The 20,039-nt window shown below is 38.0% G+C and overlaps 1 protein-coding gene across 1 annotated transcript in view; it reads left to right on the top strand.

Annotated features, from left to right (window-relative positions):
* Nucleotides 1-20,039, top strand: part of LOC136246869 (chitin synthase chs-2-like) — an 81,048-nt gene that overhangs the window by 23,554 nt on the left and 37,455 nt on the right. Inside the window, exons 2-3 of the mRNA XM_066038474.1 lie at nt 412-919; nt 13,896-16,165. Coding sequence (XP_065894546.1) covers nt 412-919; nt 13,896-16,165 — 2,778 coding nt within the window. The remainder of the gene's footprint in view (nt 1-411; nt 920-13,895; nt 16,166-20,039) is intronic.

Here is a 20,039-nt window from a genome sequence, read left to right as displayed (position 1 = left end):
ACTGTACTGTCTCTGGGCCAAGTTAAAATGCCTATGGTATGTTTACCAAATTTTCACTGTGACAGGTTTTGCTACAACTCTTTGCCTTCCAGACCATCTACTGTACAAAGAGCCAACAGCCTGTTGTAGATAGTTTTATTAAACTCGCTGTTGACTGTATCAGGTGAATGAGGGTGGTGGAAGGAGGATAAGAGATTGTTCAAAAAAATTATGAGTAACTATGACTTAGGCACAATTATAGGCCATTGTGTACTAATTAATTTCAAGTAGACAAAAATTAATGATATTCTTTGTCTTTTTCAACAATTCTTGCAAGTTTTGGTATAGATTTCATATTACAGTATACATTATACAATGCAACGGTATCTTTAAGCAGATAGTTATTTATTACCTTTCTTTTTGTTGTTTTAGGAATTTGCTAGAAGCTGTGTAGAAGTTGCTGCACTTTGCTTATTTGTATTTGGTGTTGCTTGCAAGATACCTCCTGAATTAACCATTGTACTTCTAAATGGCTGCTTTTGCTTTCCTACTGGAAGATACTTGATTCATAAATTAAGAAGGAGTAACTATATTAAAAAATGTTTGCCCCTTTGTTGTCAAGAAGGCAAACCTGAAACCATTGCAAAGCCAAAAAGCTGTGTTTGGGTGTTAAGTGTTTTGGAGACTTTGGCATTTTTCATTCAATTGACTATGCTTATAATCATTCCAGTATTATTGGTGACTATAGATGAAAATGAAATCAGCTTGGTTGTCCCTGTTTTAATCCCCATTTCATTATTTCTTCTTTCACTTGTTTGGTCTGGCTGGATCACTGAATGGTTTCAAAAGATTACAAATACAATAACATCAAACGAAAATGATGAAAATCTTAATAATGACAGTGAAAAGGTGAAACATACTGACAGAAGACTTAAACCAGGTATACATTAAACTGTATTCAAAAGTGTATTATGCATACGTATATACAGACAAGACTGAATTTTGCGAAATCACTCATATGAGTGCGAGAGCCTAAACTGATATAACAATCACACTAGCAATTTCCACGCCTTCAACTTGTCAAGTTAGCTTTTGGTGGACAGTTTTTTGGCAGCCTGTATCATGCCAGACATCTGTACAGGTCTGTTAACATGAGGGGATGTGTTGTAAGGGCTGAAATACTCTGGACAAATGAGCAAGGAGCATGTGAGTGACGTTTGTTTTGTGAGATTTAGCCTATTTTCTGCCTCTAACAGGCTGTTTTGTGGTACGTTACTATTACCATCTGCCACCTCCCACCTTCCACCCCTTTTTGAGGGCTCATGATACAGCAACACTGGTGAAAAATCTAGTGGAAAACTCTACAAGGATTACCTTGGCCACTATATAGACATTCTTAAAGGTCATATTGTCCCATCATTGGTGTAAAACCTGTACATGTACCTGTCAGGGCTGGTGAGAAAAAAAACATTTTTTCTACAATCACCAATGCAAGCATATGAGTGATTTTCGTATTCAGTCACATATACCATTTTGGTGTGGGTGTTAAAAAGGCACATATCAGGGTTTAGCTTGCATATTTCCCGGGCATATTGTGGGAATGTGGTTAGCTAATGGCTATGACTACCAATCAGTTCATAGATATGATGCACTTTGGCAAGTGACATGAAGTGTTTTGTTGTGTGTTTTGCACATTATGCCGGCATAACTTTTGGCATAATAGGGAATGAAAGCTGTTGGCATAATGGAGAATAATTAGCAGCATAATCTGGTAATTTTCTACCACAATAGGTATAACATCTGCAGCCAGGCACGGTTGTAAAACGGTTTCCCCGGTTTCCAGAAACCAGTTAGCTTTTGAGATCGAAAAATAATTAAAACACTTAATGAACTTTAAGTCTAAATAATGTATTTAACTACTAGCACAGTTTATAGATAACTATTAATGATCAAAATTACTCTCTCCACCACAAAACGATCCAAAATGCAACTTCAAGCAATTAAGCAACTCTAAAAAATATTATATCGTTTTTATTTCAGAACTTCTGTATCTGCTCTATAAGGTATTACAATCTTGTAAATCTCTCTTTATAGGCATAATTAGCAGATTCTACATTTTAGGGTGATTTTTACTCATAGTTACTATATAGTAGGTTCTAATACCAATACCCTACTGTATGAACCCTACCCCTACCATAAAGTTTGAAACCAGTCAGCATTTTTTCTAGAACCACCCCTGTCTGCAGTTATAACAATCACAAAGTCTGGTAACCTGTTTTGTATGGTGAAATGATTCCTGAAAATGAATAGAAATATGTCTTACTATATACAATTTATACTCTTCAGAATGAATACTTTTCATTGTGGGTTTGAGTTTTATAGGACACATGCAGTCATGTGCCAACTAGTACCAAGGCATGGCAAAGCAGTTTATATGAGTTTCAATCATATTATCTAATGCACCTCATCATGTGATTCTCAATAAAATGTGATGTGATGACTATGACTATTGGAATACAATACAATGGAGGCTGTGATGACGTAAAGTTAGTATTGAGTCAGATAGCTAATGAATGTCTGGTCATAGACAATAGTCAAGTCTCTTAAGGTCTGTAGTAAGACTGAAGTTAATATCAACCAAGAAAATACCTATTTCAAAACAAATTGAATAGAACAAACACTCCAATATACCAGTCATCACATGCAATAGAGAATGAGAATTATTTAAGTCAATTTAGACTAGGAAGCTAAAATTGAACAGTCATCGCAGAGAGAAAGAGAGCTATTTAAGTCAAGTTAGTGTTTATCCCCAGGAGGCTAATATGCTCTTGGCATTGTGCTGCAAAGGCGAGTTAGTTATGTATTATACTGAGCAATTGCTATTGTTTGAATATCAATTGCTATGCAGCTTGCCCCCAGACCCCTGCTCTAATACATATGCCTCCTACAGCCAGGTAAAATTGATTCACAGTTACCATCCAAGTTTTTAAAAAAAGAGCATGCGGGCAGGAAGTTATTTTTCAATTTTCATTATTTGTACAATTGTAAATACCAGTACACAAATTTACATGTTGGTGCTTCTTATGCTTAACTCAGGTGTATTGTATCCTTTATAAAATTTGGAGATGTCACATCCATGGTTAGACAGGGTAGTAGCTATGATGGCCATCAATATACGTACCACAACAGGGGCGTAGCCAGAATTTTTTTGAAGGGGGTTCGGATTTAAAGTGGAATGTCTTAAGGGGAAGGCCTGGGTACTTCCCTAGACCATGTATGTTTGAATGAAAACAATTCATACACAAAATGTTCCCTTAGGCAGTAGTATAAAAAGGTGCTGTTTGTGAATCTAACTAGCTAAAACCTACACACTGCTATTTATGCCGCTTATAGAACTATATAAACCTATTGTAAAACTAACTAATCTTCACTTTCAGACAGCATACTGACAGCCAACTTCAATTTCCTAGCACATGGAAGCCCTCCACACTCGAGTCCCTTAGTTGGCAATACTTCTTTCCAGGTATACATTATTCTCAGCTGGTCCTCCTGTTGGTCATTAACTTCACACTTGGCTTGTACTCCAATATGTTCGAGACATCACATGCCCACTAGTCTGGGGGCGTCCGCCCCTTCGCATAGAGTAAGGGTCTGGTAGCACGAATTTCACGACCGTAGTCACATATTTTTATGGATTCGACTGAAAAAGCCAATCAAGTTTAAGTATAGCCATTCAAATCTCGATTTGATTGGCTTGTTTTCATGTGACACCATCGACTTTGATGACAACGGTTGTGCAAATTACGATACGCTTAGTATCACTGAGTTGTTCTAGAGGAATTTAATTTGAAAGTAATGACGTTACGAAAATGGTCTTAACGGAAGTGCCTCACCCAAAACTGTGGCAGAGATATTGAACTTTCTTCGCCTTTACACAGGCAAAAGTGGATTGGTCTACTTTTATAGAATACGTATGTCTCCCTACCTAGGAAATCAGAGCGTAGCCCGGGTTTTTCGCGTATCAAACAAGGCGAAAAGCCCTTCCCACTTTCTTCTCTTTGTTCTTTATTAGTTAACTCCTTTTGTTTCTTTCAGTACTGTTAGGACATTTGATTCATTCTTTTGACGTAACATACACAAAAATGCGTTGATTAAGCGTGGAGCGTTTTTGATTGGTTGCACCAGTTTTTGGTAATCCGGTACAAATAAAGTTTAAGTTATTAAACACAGTTAATGTTGTGAAGCGTAGGCCATGCAAGTATCCAAAATATTAGCATGCAACAGTGGGCTCTAATAAGAACAACGCATGAGCAGCATCGTGAGCAGAACACGTTGGCAGTAATTCATACCTGTTGTAAGAAATCTCCCCACCCTGTCCCTACCCACTTACCAGTTCACAAACTTCACTATAAGCAGGTGCTCTATGTTAATTGGCATTGTATGCCAGCAGATAACAATTCTAGTTAGTATTCCACTGTCAATAGTGGTACTTATGTACATTTGTAGTGTAAGCAGTGGAGCAAGTAGACACATAATGTTGTTGTACTCTGTACTTCACTGTGCCTGCATTCAATTACTCAGAAACATTTACATGAAAGACTATTTGCTATTATATGCATTTTGTTGTGAGTTCTTCAGCTGCAGGTCTGACTGGATTCCTTCACCATGCCAGCTGCTACCACAAGTAGAGATTTCTATTGAGGGATGCTCGCAGTTTAAAATTTTTGTCTGGAGAGATGCTCTTTTATCCTGCCTGCAGTCACAGACAGGCCCTCTAGTTCAGAGTGTCATCAGGAAACCAGGTTGCTAACAGCTGCTTGCCTCTCCCACCCAGATCAGTATCAGGAGATGTCTCCCCATCCAAATTGCTAACTAGAGACGCTCTCTCAACCAGATCACTAGCTGCTGAAGATGCTCTCCCATCCAAATCAGTATTAGGAGATGCTCTCCCATTCAAATCACTAACTAGAGACGCTCTCCCAACCAGATTGCTAGCCGGAGATGCTCTCCCATCCAGATCACTATCAGGAGACACTCTTCCATCTACCAGAAGACACTTTCTGTCATGAACACTATCAAACATGACCCAGCTATAGAGTACCAACTAGCTAACCACCATAGAGGGACCACAGTACTACTATCAAGTGTTGATGCTATTTCAGACAGTGCCACTCTCAACAGTGGATTGTGACAACTCTGAGAACAATGGTCATGCTCTGACTATTGTATCACCTGCGCACAGGTGTTGATGCTGTCACAATCTGGCTAAAGCCACGTGACACCAATTAGTGTTGCTAACAGCTGCTTGTCTCTCCCATCCAGATCAGTATCAGGAGATACCTTCCCATCCAAATCGCTAACTAGAGATGCTCTCTCAACCAGATCACTAGCCGAAGACGCTCTACCATCCAGATCAGTATTAGGAGACGCTCTCCCATTCATATCGCTAACTAGAGATGCTCTCCCAATTTGATTGCTAGCCGGAGACGCTCTCCCATCCAGATCACTATCAGGAGACACTCTCCCATCTGCCAGAAGACACTTTCTGTCATGAACACTATCAAACATGACCCAGCTATAGAGTACCAACCAGCTAACCACCATAGAGGGACCACAGTGCTATTATCAAGTGTTGATGCTATTTAAGACAGTGCCACTCTCAACAGTGGATATTGACAACTCTGAGAACAACAGTCACGCCCTGACCATTGTATCACCTGCGCACAGGTGTTGATGCTGTCACAATCTGGCTAAAGCCATTTGACACAAATTAGTGGTGACCAGCAGGTCAACACATCACCCACCGCTGCTATAAGCAGTTTGTCCATTCTCCTTAGAGGAGTCTGAGACAGAAAGGGGCCTTACTTAGGATATCTGCCTTATCCATTAGGTTCTCCCGTTTGCCTCTATTGTAAAGAGTTTAGGACAGAGACGCTTCTCTGCTCTAAACTCTTTCATTACCCAAGCATCAATAATCCAAAAGTACTTCCTACTTTGGCCCTGCTGGAATTACATAACCTTGCCTAGGCCATATACCATGGCAGATGAGGCCCCTAGCACTTACCAAACCCCCTCCTCAATCAATGGATTGCTAAAGGTGAAGAATGAAGATCTGAGGAACAGACCACATAAGTAGGTGAGTGGTAGCGTAACTAAACATTAACTCCACTATACTAAGCATACCAGACCCTTACTCTATGCGAAGGGGTGGGCGCCGCCAGACTACGTGCCCACAACGTGTAACAAATAAACAAACCATTCATCAGGTAAATATACATCAACAACACAGTTTACACATGTATAATAAGTTTAGCAGCTCCTCCCTTGTAACATGTCTCAACCAACCATTGAACAGTCCTTCGCCATTTACTCGCGCCATTTCAACCATGCATCACGTGCGCAATTGATCACGTGATGCAATAGATATGATTTCAGCATTAATGTGATGTTACCCTAAGAGTAGTGCAGAGGAGCGCGTAGCTACGGAGAACTCCAGGACTGAAAGATTTGGTGTTATTTTTAATTATAAAAAAATCTGCCTCTGAAAGGGGGGTTCGTCCGAACCATCCGAACCCCCCCTGCCTACGCCCTTACACAACATTAAAGCAATGTTTGTATTCATGAAAATACCTTTTTGCTGACTCAATATCACTGTGTGTCACTTTAAACCTTTCACATTTGCCAAGTTGACCAAATCATTTAATATTTTGTCCTTATTTTCTCAGGTATAGAATTGGAAATAGTCTGAGCACAAATACATCACTGCAAACTCCATCAAAAGCATTAGCCTAGCTCGAGCCACTTGAGCTTTCACCCTGTTCCAGTACGGATGAAACAAATTTAATGCGCCTCGCATTGGCAAATAATTAACAAACACTAACAACATTAAACAGTTACATCCACACTGGAATCAGCATTCTGTTAGCTAATCTTGTCCAATATAGATGGCTGATTAAGATTGAAAAAAGTTCCAATGATGTAGTAATATTCGAAAACTCTCCTGACTTTAGATCTATATCTAAATAATAGTCGACAAAAGTCACCACTGCTAATAGACAGACCAATGGACAAATGTTCTATTTAGAGCTCATAACTACAAGGACATTACAGTAACTAAAATGTGCATGTTACGTGAATGAATATTAGAGCATTACATGATGAAATAATGAATCACAGATCCGGTCATATTACCTACACAAAAACAGCCAAGCTGTGAAAACAGGTGCAGCCCATAAAGTCAGGGTAAAAAAGATGTGAAATCAATGGTTTCAGCCAAGAAATGACTGTGATGGTAGGTTAATGGCAAAAGTTTTAATAACAGAAATTCAGGTGAATTTTGTTGCCTTCTCCTGGCACCAAATTCACCTGAGTTGTTGGTATTGAAATTTTTGCCATTAACCTACCATCACAGCCATTTCTTGGCTACCACCTTGGATTTCACATCTTCTTTTACCCTAGATTTTTGGGGGCTGCACCATTTTCATAGTTTGGATGTTGTTGTATAAATACTCCAAAGCTGGCTTATGGCCAGCTTTGGAGTTTCTTTTACTTGTCTTTTTTGTTATTGCAGAAAAGAGGAAGACATCAAGAACTAAATTCTTTTAAAATGATACATTTTTTTTACAAAAATTATTACTGTATGAAAATTATCACATGTCCTCTTTCCTACAGGTAGACTAGCTTGCAGTAGAAAATCTTTTTATAGTAACTTGTTTGTAGCTAAACTCACTACAGAATGACTTCTTCCAATATAGCTGGACTCTCTACAGAGTAGCTGAATTATATACAAAGTGACATGTTAGCTGAATGCTCCACAAGGTGTTTGTTTGTAGCTGAAATCTCTACATGGGGACTTGTTTGTAGCTGAAAGCTCTACTGGGTGTCTTTTTGTAGTTGAATTCTACAGGTGACTTGTTTGTAGCTAAACTCTATACAGGGTTACTTGAAGTATTCACAGGTTGATTTATTTGTAGCTGAACTCTCTGCAGGGTAATTTTTTTTGTAGCTGAACTCTCTAAAGTGTGACTTATTATAGCTGAAATCTCTTCTGGGTGACTTGTTTAATACTGAATTGTGTACAGAGTGATTGTTTTATAGTTGAACTTTCTACAGGGTTACTTGTTGGTAGCTGAATGCTCTACTGGGTGGGTTTTGTAGCGAGACTCTCCACAGCGTGATCTGTTTGTAGGGTTGACTTGTTTGTGGCTGAACCTACACGTTGCAGCTGAATTCTCTACAAGATGGCTTGTTGGTAGCTAAAGTCTCTACATGGTGATTTATTAGTGGCTGAACTTTCCACTGGGTGATCTGTTTGTAGCTGAACTCCATACTGGGTGACTTGTTTGTAGCCAAACTCTCCGCAGGGTGACTTGCTTGTGGCTAAAATTCCACAGGGTGTTATGTTTGGAGCTGAAATCTCTACAGGGTGATTTGTTCGTAGTTAAACTTTCTACAAGGTGACCTGAACTATCCACAGGGTGATTTTGTAGCTGGGCTCTCTACAGGGTGACTTGATTGAAGCTAAAATCTCTTTTCCATACAGATGATTTGTTTGTGGCTGAACTCACACAGATTATTCATAGCTGATCTCTCTACATAGTTAAGCTACAAACAAATCACTTTGTAGAGAGTTCAGCTGCAAAAAGTCACTTTTTAGAGAGCTCTGTTGCAAACAAGACACCCAGTCACCCTCTCTATTGGGTGACTTGTTTGTAGCACAGTAACTTTTAACGCTGAACTCTACAGGTGATTTGTTTGTAACTGATCTCTCTATAGGGTGATTTGTTTATATTATACAGAGTGAATTGTTTGTGGGTCAACTCTCTACAATGTTGTTTCATTGTAGCTGAACTCTCCACAGGGTTACTTTGTCTAGCTCATCTCTCTACAGAGTGATTTGTTTGTAGCTGAACTCTCTACAGTGTGATTTATTTGTAGCTGATCTCTCAACATGGTGATTTGTTTGTAGGTGATTTCTCAACAGGGTGATTTGTTTGTAGCTGAACTCTATACAGGGTGACTTGTTCTGGCTAATGTCACTACAGGGTAACTTGTTTCTAGCTGATCTGTCTACTAGGTGGCTTATTTCTAACTGATCTCTCTACAGGGTCACTTGTTTCTAGCTGATCCTTGATTTGTTTGTAGCTGAACTCTCTAAAATGTGAGTTATTTCTAGCTAATCTCTCTACAGAGTGACTAGTTTCTAGCTGAAATCTCTACACTGCTATTTCTTTGTAGCTGAACTCTCTACAGGGTTACTTTGTCTAGCTGATCTCTCTAAAGGGTGATATGTTTGTAGCTGAACTATCTACAGGGTTGATTTGTCTAGCTGCTCTCTACAGGATGAATATAGTTGTAGCTGAACTCTCTACAATATTATTTCTTTGTAGCTGAACTCTCTACAGAGTTAATGTGTGTAGCTGTTCTCTACAGGATGATTTAGTTGTAGCTGAACTCTCTAAGGGTTACTTGTCTAGCTAATATCTCTACAGGATGATTTGTGTGTAGTTGAACTCTCTACAAGAATTTGGTTGTAGCTAAACTCTCTATAGAGTGATTTCTTTGTAGCTGAACTTTCTACTGGTTGATTTGTTATTAGCTGAGCTCTCTACAGGGATAATTTGTCTAGCTGCTCTCTACAGAATGATTTGGTTGTAGCTTAACTAGTTAGTAGTTTGAAATTTTTCCAGCTAAACCTGTTGTATTGTGTCAAAGTTTCCAAGTAAAAACATCAAATATATGGAATGTTCTGAGCTTTCAAACATGTATGCCTGGTTTAGGTTATGTGGATGGACATTTTGTAAAGTTATTATAATAACCAGTCTCAAAGGTAATCCTTAATCTAGTTTTTACAACTACTTGAAATATTTTTTTCGAGATGGAAAGTCCTATACCACTTATGTTTATTGAATCAGTTACTTAAATTCTTAGCAAAAGTTGGAAATCTAAATTTTCCATAATATGGATCTTAGACAAATTTTTAAACCAGGGTGATTTATAATGCTGAAATTGTTTACACAAAAATGTGTATGTGTTTGTATGTACCAGGTACGTATTTATAATTGTTTATTTGTCTTTTTGCACCCACGTGAGCAAAGTGGCTTATGCTAAAAGCAGCCTGTATGTGAGAAATAAAGGTTGCACAGAACCAGTACAAACCTTCCCAGTAGGTAAGCCTTCACTTTGAGGAGTGCCAGCTTGAAAACAAGTGAAGCAAACACCTGAACACATTATGAATGCCTTTCACAATGGGCAATGTCGGCATAATACAACCGAAAAACAGCATAATAGGCTTCGTAGACAAAATTTGCCTACTTTTCCTAACTTTAGCTAACCACTCATAATGTTTTATGGCCATACAATTTTCTTCAATATGTGCATACAATTTTCAGCATTACGTGTAGGTTAGAGACCTAGCACGAGGATCTTTTTGCTCGGGTTTTTTAAATACACCAAGATCCGAGGGCGTGGTCTCTAACTGACTTATGCATTATATATATAGGCATATAGGTGGAGTCATTGTGGGATTGGGTTATATGTGGTACTGAAATCGTCGTGCAATGTTAAAATAATCACGAAAGACTGAACATGTTTTTGTTGAAATACTGAAAAAAAAATCGAAGCTTGCACCGCTTCCTTTTGCAAACTAGACTAATTGGATCTGGCACAGCTGGGAAACGGCAGTGATCAATAATGTCGAGCCGGGTTAGCAGTAGCCAGTGCCTATGGCGTCACAGCAGTGTAAAGAAGACGTGTGTTGAAGAAGCAGCTTGTGTGGATTTATACGATGGAAACGAGTTGTCACAAGTTATGCCTTCAGTGGCACCCAAGGGGTCACTAACTCACGAAAAAGGAGTACGGATTTCAAAATCTTGAACAAATTTCTCAAGATTTCACGGATTTCAAAGGATTTTACAAAATCGAACAAGAGCTGCAAAATCTGATTTTAAATTACAGGTTGGTGTAGAGTGACAAGTTCTGAAACACCAAAAAAAAGTGGGAGAAAGAAATAGAAGTTCATGCAGGAGCAAAGCTTCATGAAATTGAGAAGCCATATAAAACCAGGAGCAAAGCAAAGACATAACTATTAAAAGAAACCATACAAAACCAGGCAGCTGAAGCCCTGTAAAACCGGGAAACAAGGTCAATCATTCAGGGGAAATTCCGTGAGAAATCAGGAGCAAACTGTCAAAGCCCTATCTGGTGTGAAACCCCACAAAACCAGGAGCATCTGTATGCTTAAGTTGCTTTGTAGTTTGTGTGTTGCTATAAGTTTATGAATATGAAGTTTTGCGAAGTTTGTGTTGCTAAGTTTTTGTAGTTTGCTAAGTAAATCCGAAGCGGAGCGGAACATCGGATTTCATTCTTATTTTTGTGCAGGAGCAGTTTACATGGTTTCTTCTGATTTTGTGCAGCTTCTCATTTTCCTATACAGCTCCTGGTTTTGTTTAGCTTCCACAACTCGCTTAATACAAAGCAGAACAGAACATCGGATTTCATTCTTACTTTTGAGCAGTTTGTATGGATTATCTCCTGGTTTTGTATGGCTTCTTTCCCACAGCTCCTGGTTTTGTTTGGCTTCCACAATTGGCTTAATACTAATCCAAAGTGGAGCAGAACATCAGATTTCATTCTTACCTTTGAGCAGTTTGCCACATGCATGGTTTCTCTCCTGGTTTTGTGTGGCTTCTTTCCTACAGCTCCTGGTTTTGTTTGGCTTCCACAACTCACTTAATACAAATCCGAAGCGGAGCGGAACATCGGTTTCCATTTTTACTTTTCAGCAGTTTGTATGGATTATCTCCTGGTTTGTAAGGCTTCTTTCACACAGCTCCTGGTTTTGTGTGGCTTCCACAACTCACTTAATACAAATTCGAAGCGGAGCGGAACATTGGATTTCATTCTTACTTTTGTGCAGGACTGAGCAGTTGAGTGTAAGCTACGGTACCATAACGAGTATACAATCAGAATCACGATACTTAGAACATAAGATTTTATATTTCAGGCAGGGTTTCATTGAAGGTGTACGAGATTTCGAATCAGTTGGTGACCCCACAGTAGCACGAAGAACATGCACGGTTTCTAATATGGACCACACCCACATTACACGTAGCGAAAAATAACGTTCTACAAGGAAGATTACCTAGTTAGGTCTTGGTAAAGTCCATCCATAGTCGACGAAAACAGCCATAAAACACTCTACAAACAGATGGGCGCTAAACGGAATTTTCCGTGATATTTTTGGATTTCTCCGTTTATCACGACAAACATGCGTGCGACGTTAGATTGTACCTCCCATAATCGAATTCTTTTAGGTACACCTATAAAATGAATAGAGTGGTTGACCACATGTTGGCCTGGGTGACTGGTCACCCACTGCAGGCTATCAGCCTGATTAGATCGAAAGTGAGATTTGTGATACTTGAGGTCTTTTCTGCTAGCAGGTTACTAACCATTTTAAGAACCTGCTAGCAGGTCTCTTAGTGGATTTTAAAGGCTTCATTATCCTCCAAAGATCAAAGCATATTATGCATACCATTTTCTAATTAAAATTTTAATTGGTTTTATAACACAAACTACAGAATGTTAATAGTTTACTTCAATATGTGCATGAATTTACCCATATGGGTGCATGTGAAATAATTAGAATTTTCATGATTAGTGGGTTGCTAATAAGAGCAGGGCCCAGTTTTAAAACATTTCAAGAATTTTCTTGTAATATAAGGTATTGAGAATGGCTTACAACTACTAACAAGTAGATTTGCGCTATAAAGTTTGTGATTTGATCATTAAATATTTTAGGTGTCAAATGCACCTATATGGGTGATTTTCCAAATTTTGGTCACATATGGAGATATGGTCTGTTGTGACGGGGTGTAGTTTGTGCTCCAGTTTTGCAAGCCCGGTCTCAAATAACAAATTCCTTCAAAGAAAAGTTTGTACTTTTCCAAACTTTAACTATCCATACTGTTTTATTTCATCATGCTATGACCATAATTATAATGTTCTAGTCTCATGTGGCTAGACCACTTTTATCTCTTTGTCATTGAGTAGGGAGAAAAAAGTTTCCCCCTACTCAATAGTTTACTTCAATACAGAGATATGATCTGTTGTGTGAGGGGTGTAGTCTGTGCCCACATGCCGTGTTTTTGCAGACCCATGCAGTCATAAAAATGATATAGCAATTTTTTGAAGAAAATGGGGTGTAACTTGGCATACACACGCAAACTAAAATGGAGGGCAGCCTCCAAGGCTTTCCCTAAACAATCCACGTGAGAACACATGATAGACAAACTATAAAACAGTTGAGAAGATGCTTCTGTGTGTAATTTGCAGTGTAAAGTGGTTTGTTAGAGTGAATAAGTGCATAGCAATGTAAAAATTACCAAATTGCAACATAATTCAAAAAATACCAAATACAATAAATTGCAGTATTTACAAATCTAGCATTTATAGCAATAGCATTAATATATACCGGCATGGCTGGTTAATTACCTTATAGGCATAGTATTAATTGCATCGCTGCCTGGGTTTTAGAAGTAGCGTAACATCTATTTGTTCTGCTTGTAGCTGAATATTGTTGCTATCCAATTAAACACCAAAAAATGCTTCTGGCATTTGGTGATAAGCATTAATTTTTTTTTACATTTTAATCACCTCCTATTAAGTAAGTGGATCATTCTATGTAATGTTCTCAGTTGATTGCTGGAATATTATAGAGAAATTGTCCTGAAGTTTCCTGATGATTGCTTAGGAGATATAAAGTAATAATGGAGTAGTATAAAATGATTGCACAATGTTTGGAAGGTTAAGGGGTAAGCTAATGATGTGATATATACACGTAATATATATGTAATTGCTATTTTATGTACAAATTATCTACAGAAATAAAAAAAATACAATTTGTCATTTTGTAGGGCTCATTACTAGTGCCATGAGAATAGTATTGATTCTATTTTCATCATATGGATTTGCAGTATGGTTGCTAGATTTTGAAATAAATTTGGATGTTAACAATTTTGAATTTGATAACCATGAACTTGGCATATTTATGGCAAACATATTCATGAGTTTTATAGCTTATCTGTTTGCATGGATAACATGTGCCTTACAATCATTTTCTTTTTTTCTCTCGGTGTTACCATGTACACCAGTGGCATTTGGATGGTTTGCATGTACTGTACAACTAAATGAAGCATTTCCGTTTGTGAAAGATTATTCTTTTGATTGGGATATTGCACTCATCATCCCTTCAGTGGCTTTTTTGTTCTGGGTTTCACAGTTCATGGCATTTGGCTGTCATATAATGCAAAACTCAAAAGTCTTAACAAACGATGCAGATTTGTTTTGGATGCCACGTTACAACAGTATATTTGTGGAACAGCATTTGATAATCAACAGGAAAACTGCAATAACTGGAGATATAAACAGCAAAAGTATTATCGTGAAGAGTCCTGGTGACAAAACAAGAGATTGTACTGTTTTTATATGCTCAACCATGTTTCATGAGAATGTGGCTGAAATGAGTCAGCTGTTACGTTCTATTAACCGCATTGCATTAGCTCCTGAAGATAGTGACAGGCAGTATATTTTTGAGTCTCACATTTTCTTTGACAATGCTTGCACTGGTAGTCAATTAAACCAATGGATCATTCAGCTGCTGGGCTTGCTCAGTAGTACAGTCAGTCTCGAACCAAATGAAGTTGAAAAGATGGAGACTCCATATGGAATGCAACTGAAATATGCAAGAGTGAATAATAAAAATGCTGAAAGGGACATTCCTTTTCACATTCATTTAAAGGATAACAACAAAGTGAAGAATAAAAAGCGATGGAGTCAAGTGATGTACATGAAGTATGTGCTAAAGCATCGTACAGACATTGACAGCAACAAATCATTTATTCTAACTACAGATGCAGATGTTGATTTTACATATGACTCTGTTGTAGCCCTCCTTGACATTCTTGATCGTGATTATAAAGTTGGTGCAGTTTGTGCTCGAACTTATCCTTTAGGTTCTGGCCCCTTAGTATGGTACCAGACTTTTGATTATACTGTTGGCCATTGGTTTCAAAAAGCAGCAGAACATATCCTTGGCTGTGTTTTATGTTGTCCAGGATGTTTCAGTGCATTTAGAGGCAGTGCATTGAAAAAGGTAATGGAAGAATATGCAACCACTGTAGAAAATGGGTTTGATTTCTTGATAAAAGATATGGGTGAGGATAGATGGTTATGCACCTTACTAATACAAAATGGATATAGATTAGAGTACTCAGCAGTATCACAAGATAGCACATACTGTCCTGAAACTTTTGAGGAGTTTTACAAACAGCGACGGCGATGGATAGCATCTACTATAGCTAATATGGCAAAAGTAATTAGAAACTATCACAGCATTACCACAAATAATGATTCCATATCCATACTGTTTATACTATATCAGGTTATAATGTTTTTTTCGACGTTGATATCTCCGGCAACTGTTATCCTTGTAATTGTTACTGGGCTTAAATCAATAGATTCAAGCTTAAGTGAGGAAGCTCTCCTTGTTGCATTGAGTGTAATAAGTGTGCTATATGGTGTGGTTTGCATCTATGCCACAGAGAAGACACAAATCAATATAGCCATGATTCTAACACTATTGTTTTCAATTATAATGGCTATCGTTATATCAGGAATTTTAACAGAAACAATTGATGTGGCTACTAAAGGAGATCAATCAGTATACACGAACAGCACAAGTAGCCATTTCAGATTTCCAGTAGATGTCAGTGTTGTATACCTTGGGATTTTTGCTGTTACATTCATTATTGCTGGAATATTTCATGCTAATGAAATCTTTGGATTGCTTCATTCCATATGGTATCTTCTTTGCTTACCATCTGGCTACTTATTTCTCATGATTTATGCTTTCTGCAATATCAACAATCGGAGTTGGGGAACTAGGGAAGGAGCAACCATTGCAAGCAATAAATCACAGAGTTGGCTTGAATATTATCTTGATTTGTGGTATAAATTAGTTACATTTATTAAGACAAATTTGTGCTTTCAATTAAGTGAAAACCCTTCTACTGATGAGCCTTACTCTCTTCCTTTTTCAAGAAAAGTGCACATTGAAGATGATCTGCATCCATTCAATGAATTAAGTGGAGAAGTTAAAACTTGGTTGCAAAATAATAAGTGCAAAGTACGTATGAAATGAAATAGCTACATAACTATGGTATTATCCAGCAACAATTTTGATTATGAACAGTGTTCAATATGAACAAGAAATATAAATCTAATCCAAAACAGCCAAGCTGTAAAAAAAGTGTGCGGCCCTTGAAAAGGCTATGGTGAAAAAAGATGTGAAATCCAAGGTGGCGGCCAAGAAATGGCTGTGATGGTAGGTTAATGGTAAAAATTTTAATAATGACAATTCAGGTAAATTTTGTGAAGCGGCACAAAAATTCACCTGAATTGTCGTTATTAAAATTTTTACCATTAACCTACCATCACAGCCATTTCTTGGCCGCCACCTTGGATTTCACATCTTTTTTCACCATAGCCTTTTCAAGGGCCGCACACTTTTTTTACAGCTTGGCTGTTTTGGATTAGATTTCATTTCTTTTTGTATTTGTATACCCCAAAGCCGGCCTATGGCCAGCTTTGGGACTTTTTTAACCTATGTTTTTTTTCTTTACTACAGGAAGAAGAAAAGATGAAGTAGATGTACTTTAAATATTTTATCAGTAAATGTACAAATTATATATATAATACATATGGGACCGGATTTGCGAAAAGGGGCCTTCCACACACATCCAATTTGCCAACTTTGACAATTGATAACTTCAGAATGGAAAGAGCTATTGCCTTGAAATTTGGGCAGTGGTGATTTCTTTGCAGCTGAACTCTCCACATGATGATTTCTTTGTAGCTGAACTCTCTACAAGATAATTTCTTCTAGCTGATCTCTCTACAGGGAGATTTGTTTGTAGCTGAACTATCTACAATGTAATTTCTTCTAGCTGATCTCTCTACAGGGTGATTTGTTTGTAGCTGAATTCTGTACAGGTGATTTGCTTGCAGCTGAGCTCTTTACAGAATGGTTTCTTTGTAGCTGAACTCTCTACAAAGTAACTTCTTCTAACTGATCTTTCTAAGGGTGATTTGTTTGTAGCTGAACTATCTACAAGGTAATTTCTTCTAGCTGATCTCTCTACAGGGTGATTTGTTTGTAGCTGAATTCTGTACAGGTGATTTGTTTGCAGCTGAGCTCTTTACAGAATGGTTTCTTTGTAGCTGAACTCTCTAAAAGGTAACTTCTTCTAACTGATCTTTCTACAGGGCAATTTGTTTGTGGCAGAATTTTATACAGGGTGATTTCTTTGCAGCTGAACTCTCTACATGGTGGTTTCTTTGTAGCTGAACTCTCTACAAAGTAATTTCTTCTAGCTGATCTCTCTACAGGGTGATTTGTTTGTAGCTGAATTCTGTACAGGTGATTTGTTTGCAGCTGAGCTCTTTACAGAATAGTTTCTTTGTAGCTGAACTCTCTACAAGGTAACTTTTCTAGCTGATGTCTCTACAAGGTGGCTAGTTTGTAGCTGAACTCTCTACATGGTGGTTTCTTTGTAACTGAACTTTCTACAAGGTGACTTCTTCTAGCTGATTTTTCAATAGGGTGATTTGTTTGTAGCTTCACTCTCTACAAGGTAACTTCTTCTAGCTGATCTCTCTACAGGGAGATTTGTTTGTAGCTGAACTCTCTACAGGTGATTTGTTTGAAGCTGAACTTTCTAAATGATGGTTTCTTTGTAGCTGAACTCTCTACAAGTTAACTTCTTCTAGCTGATCTCTCTACAGGGTGATTTGTTTGTAGCTGAATTCTGTACAGGTGATTTGTTTGCAGCTGAGCTCTTTACAGAATGGTTTCTTTGTAGCTTCACTCTCTACAAGGTAACTTTTCTAGCTGATGTCTCTACAAGGTGGCTAGTTTGTAGCTGAACTCTCTACATGGTGGTTTCTTTGTAACTGAACTTTCTACAAGGTGACTTCTTCTAGCTGATTTTTCAATAGGGTGATTTGTTTGTAGCTTCACTCTCTACAAGGTAACTTCTTCTAGCTGATCTCTCTACAGGGAGATTTGTTTGTAGCTGAACTCTCTACAGGTGATTTGTTTGAAGCTGAACTTTCTAAATGATGGTTTCTTTGTAGCTGAACTCTCTACAAGTTAACTTCTTCTAGCTGATCTCTCTACAGGGTGATTTGTTTGCAGCTGAGCTCTTTACAGAATGGTTTCTTTGTAACTGAACTTTCTACAAGGTGACTTCTACAAGCTGATTTTTCAATAGGGTGATTTGTTTGTAGCTTCACTCTCTACAAGGTAATTTCTTCTAGCTGATCTCTCTACAGGGTGATTTGTTTGTAGCTGAATTCTGTACAGGTGATTTGTTTGCAGCTGAGCTCTTTACAGAATGGTTTCTTTGTAGCTGAACTCTCTAAAAGGTAACTTCTTCTAACTGATCTCTCTATACAGGGCAATTTGTTTGTGGCAGAATTTTCTACAGGGTGATTTCTTTGCAGCTGAACTCTCTACATGGTGGTTTCTTTGTAGCTGAACTCTCTACAAGGTAACTTCTTCTAGCTGATCTCTCTACAGGGTGATTTGTTTGTAGCTGAACGATCTACAAGGTAACTTCTTCTAGCTGATCTCTCTACAGGGTGGTTTCTTTGTAGCTGAACTCTCTAAAAGGTAACTTCATCTAACTGATCTTTCTACAGGGCAATTTGTTTGTGGCTGTATTTTCTACAGGGTGATTTGTTTGCAGCTGAACTCTCTACATGGTGGTTTCTTTGTAGCTGAACTCTCTACAAAGTAATTTGTTCTAGTTGATCTCTCTACAGGGTGATTTGTTTGTAGCTGAATTCTGTACAGGTGATTTGTTCGCAGCTGAGCTCTTTACAGAATGGTTTCTTTGTAGCTGAACTCTCTACAAGGTAACTTCTTCTAACTGATCTTTCTACAGGGTGATTTGTTCGTGGCAGAATTTTATACAGGGTGATTTCTTTGCAGCTGAACTCTCTACATGGTGGTTTCTTTGTAGCTGAACTCTCTACAAGGTAACTTCTTCTAGCTGATCTCTATACAGGGTGATTTGTTTGTAGCTGAACTCTCTACAAGTTAACTTCTTCTAGCTGATCTCTCTACATGGTGATTTGTTTGTAGCTGAATTCTATATAGGTGATTTGTTTGCAGCTGAGCTCTTTAAATAATGGTTTCTTTGTAGCTGAACTCTCTCAAGGTAACTTCTTCTAGCTGATGTCTTTACAGGGTCACTAGTTTGTAGCTGAATTCTCTACATGGTGGTTTCTTTGTAACTGAACTCTCTACAAGGTAACTTTTTCTAGCTCATCTTTCTACAGGGTGATTTATTTGTAGCTGAATTCTTTACAGGTGATTTGTTTGCAGCTGAGCTCTTTAAAGAATGGTTTCTTTGTAGCTTAACTATCTACAAGGTAACTTCTTCTAGCTGAAGTCTCTACAAGGTCACTAATTTGTAGCTGAGCTCTCTACATGGTGGTTTATTTGTAACTGAACTCTCTACAAGGTGACCTCTTCTAGCTGATCTTTCTACAGGGTGATTTGTTTGAAGCTGAACTCTCTACAAGGTAACTTCTTCTAGCTGATCTCTCTACAGGGAGATTTGTTTGTAGCTGAACTCTCTACATGATGGTTTCTTTGTAGCTGAACTACAAGGTAACTTCTAGCTAATCTCTCTACAGGGAGATTTGTTTGTAGCTGATCTTTCTACAGGGTGATTTGTTTGAAGCTGAACTCTCTACAAGGTAACTTCTTCTAGCTGATCTCTCTACAGGGAGATTTGTTTGTAGCTGAACTCTCTACATGATGGTTTCTTTGTAGCTGAACTATCAACAAGGTAACTTCTTCTAGCTGATCTCTCTACAGGGTGATTTGTTTGTAGCTGAATTCTGTACAGGTGATTTGTTTGCAGCTGAGCTCTTTACAGAATGGTTTCTATGTAGCTGAACTTTTTACAAGGTAACTTCTTCTAGCTGAT

Source organism: Dysidea avara, chromosome 2, assembly GCF_963678975.1.
Source record: "Dysidea avara chromosome 2, odDysAvar1.4, whole genome shotgun sequence".
Lineage (NCBI taxonomy): Eukaryota > Metazoa > Porifera > Demospongiae > Dictyoceratida > Dysideidae > Dysidea > Dysidea avara.
This window is presented reverse-complemented; position numbering and strand designations above follow the sequence as displayed.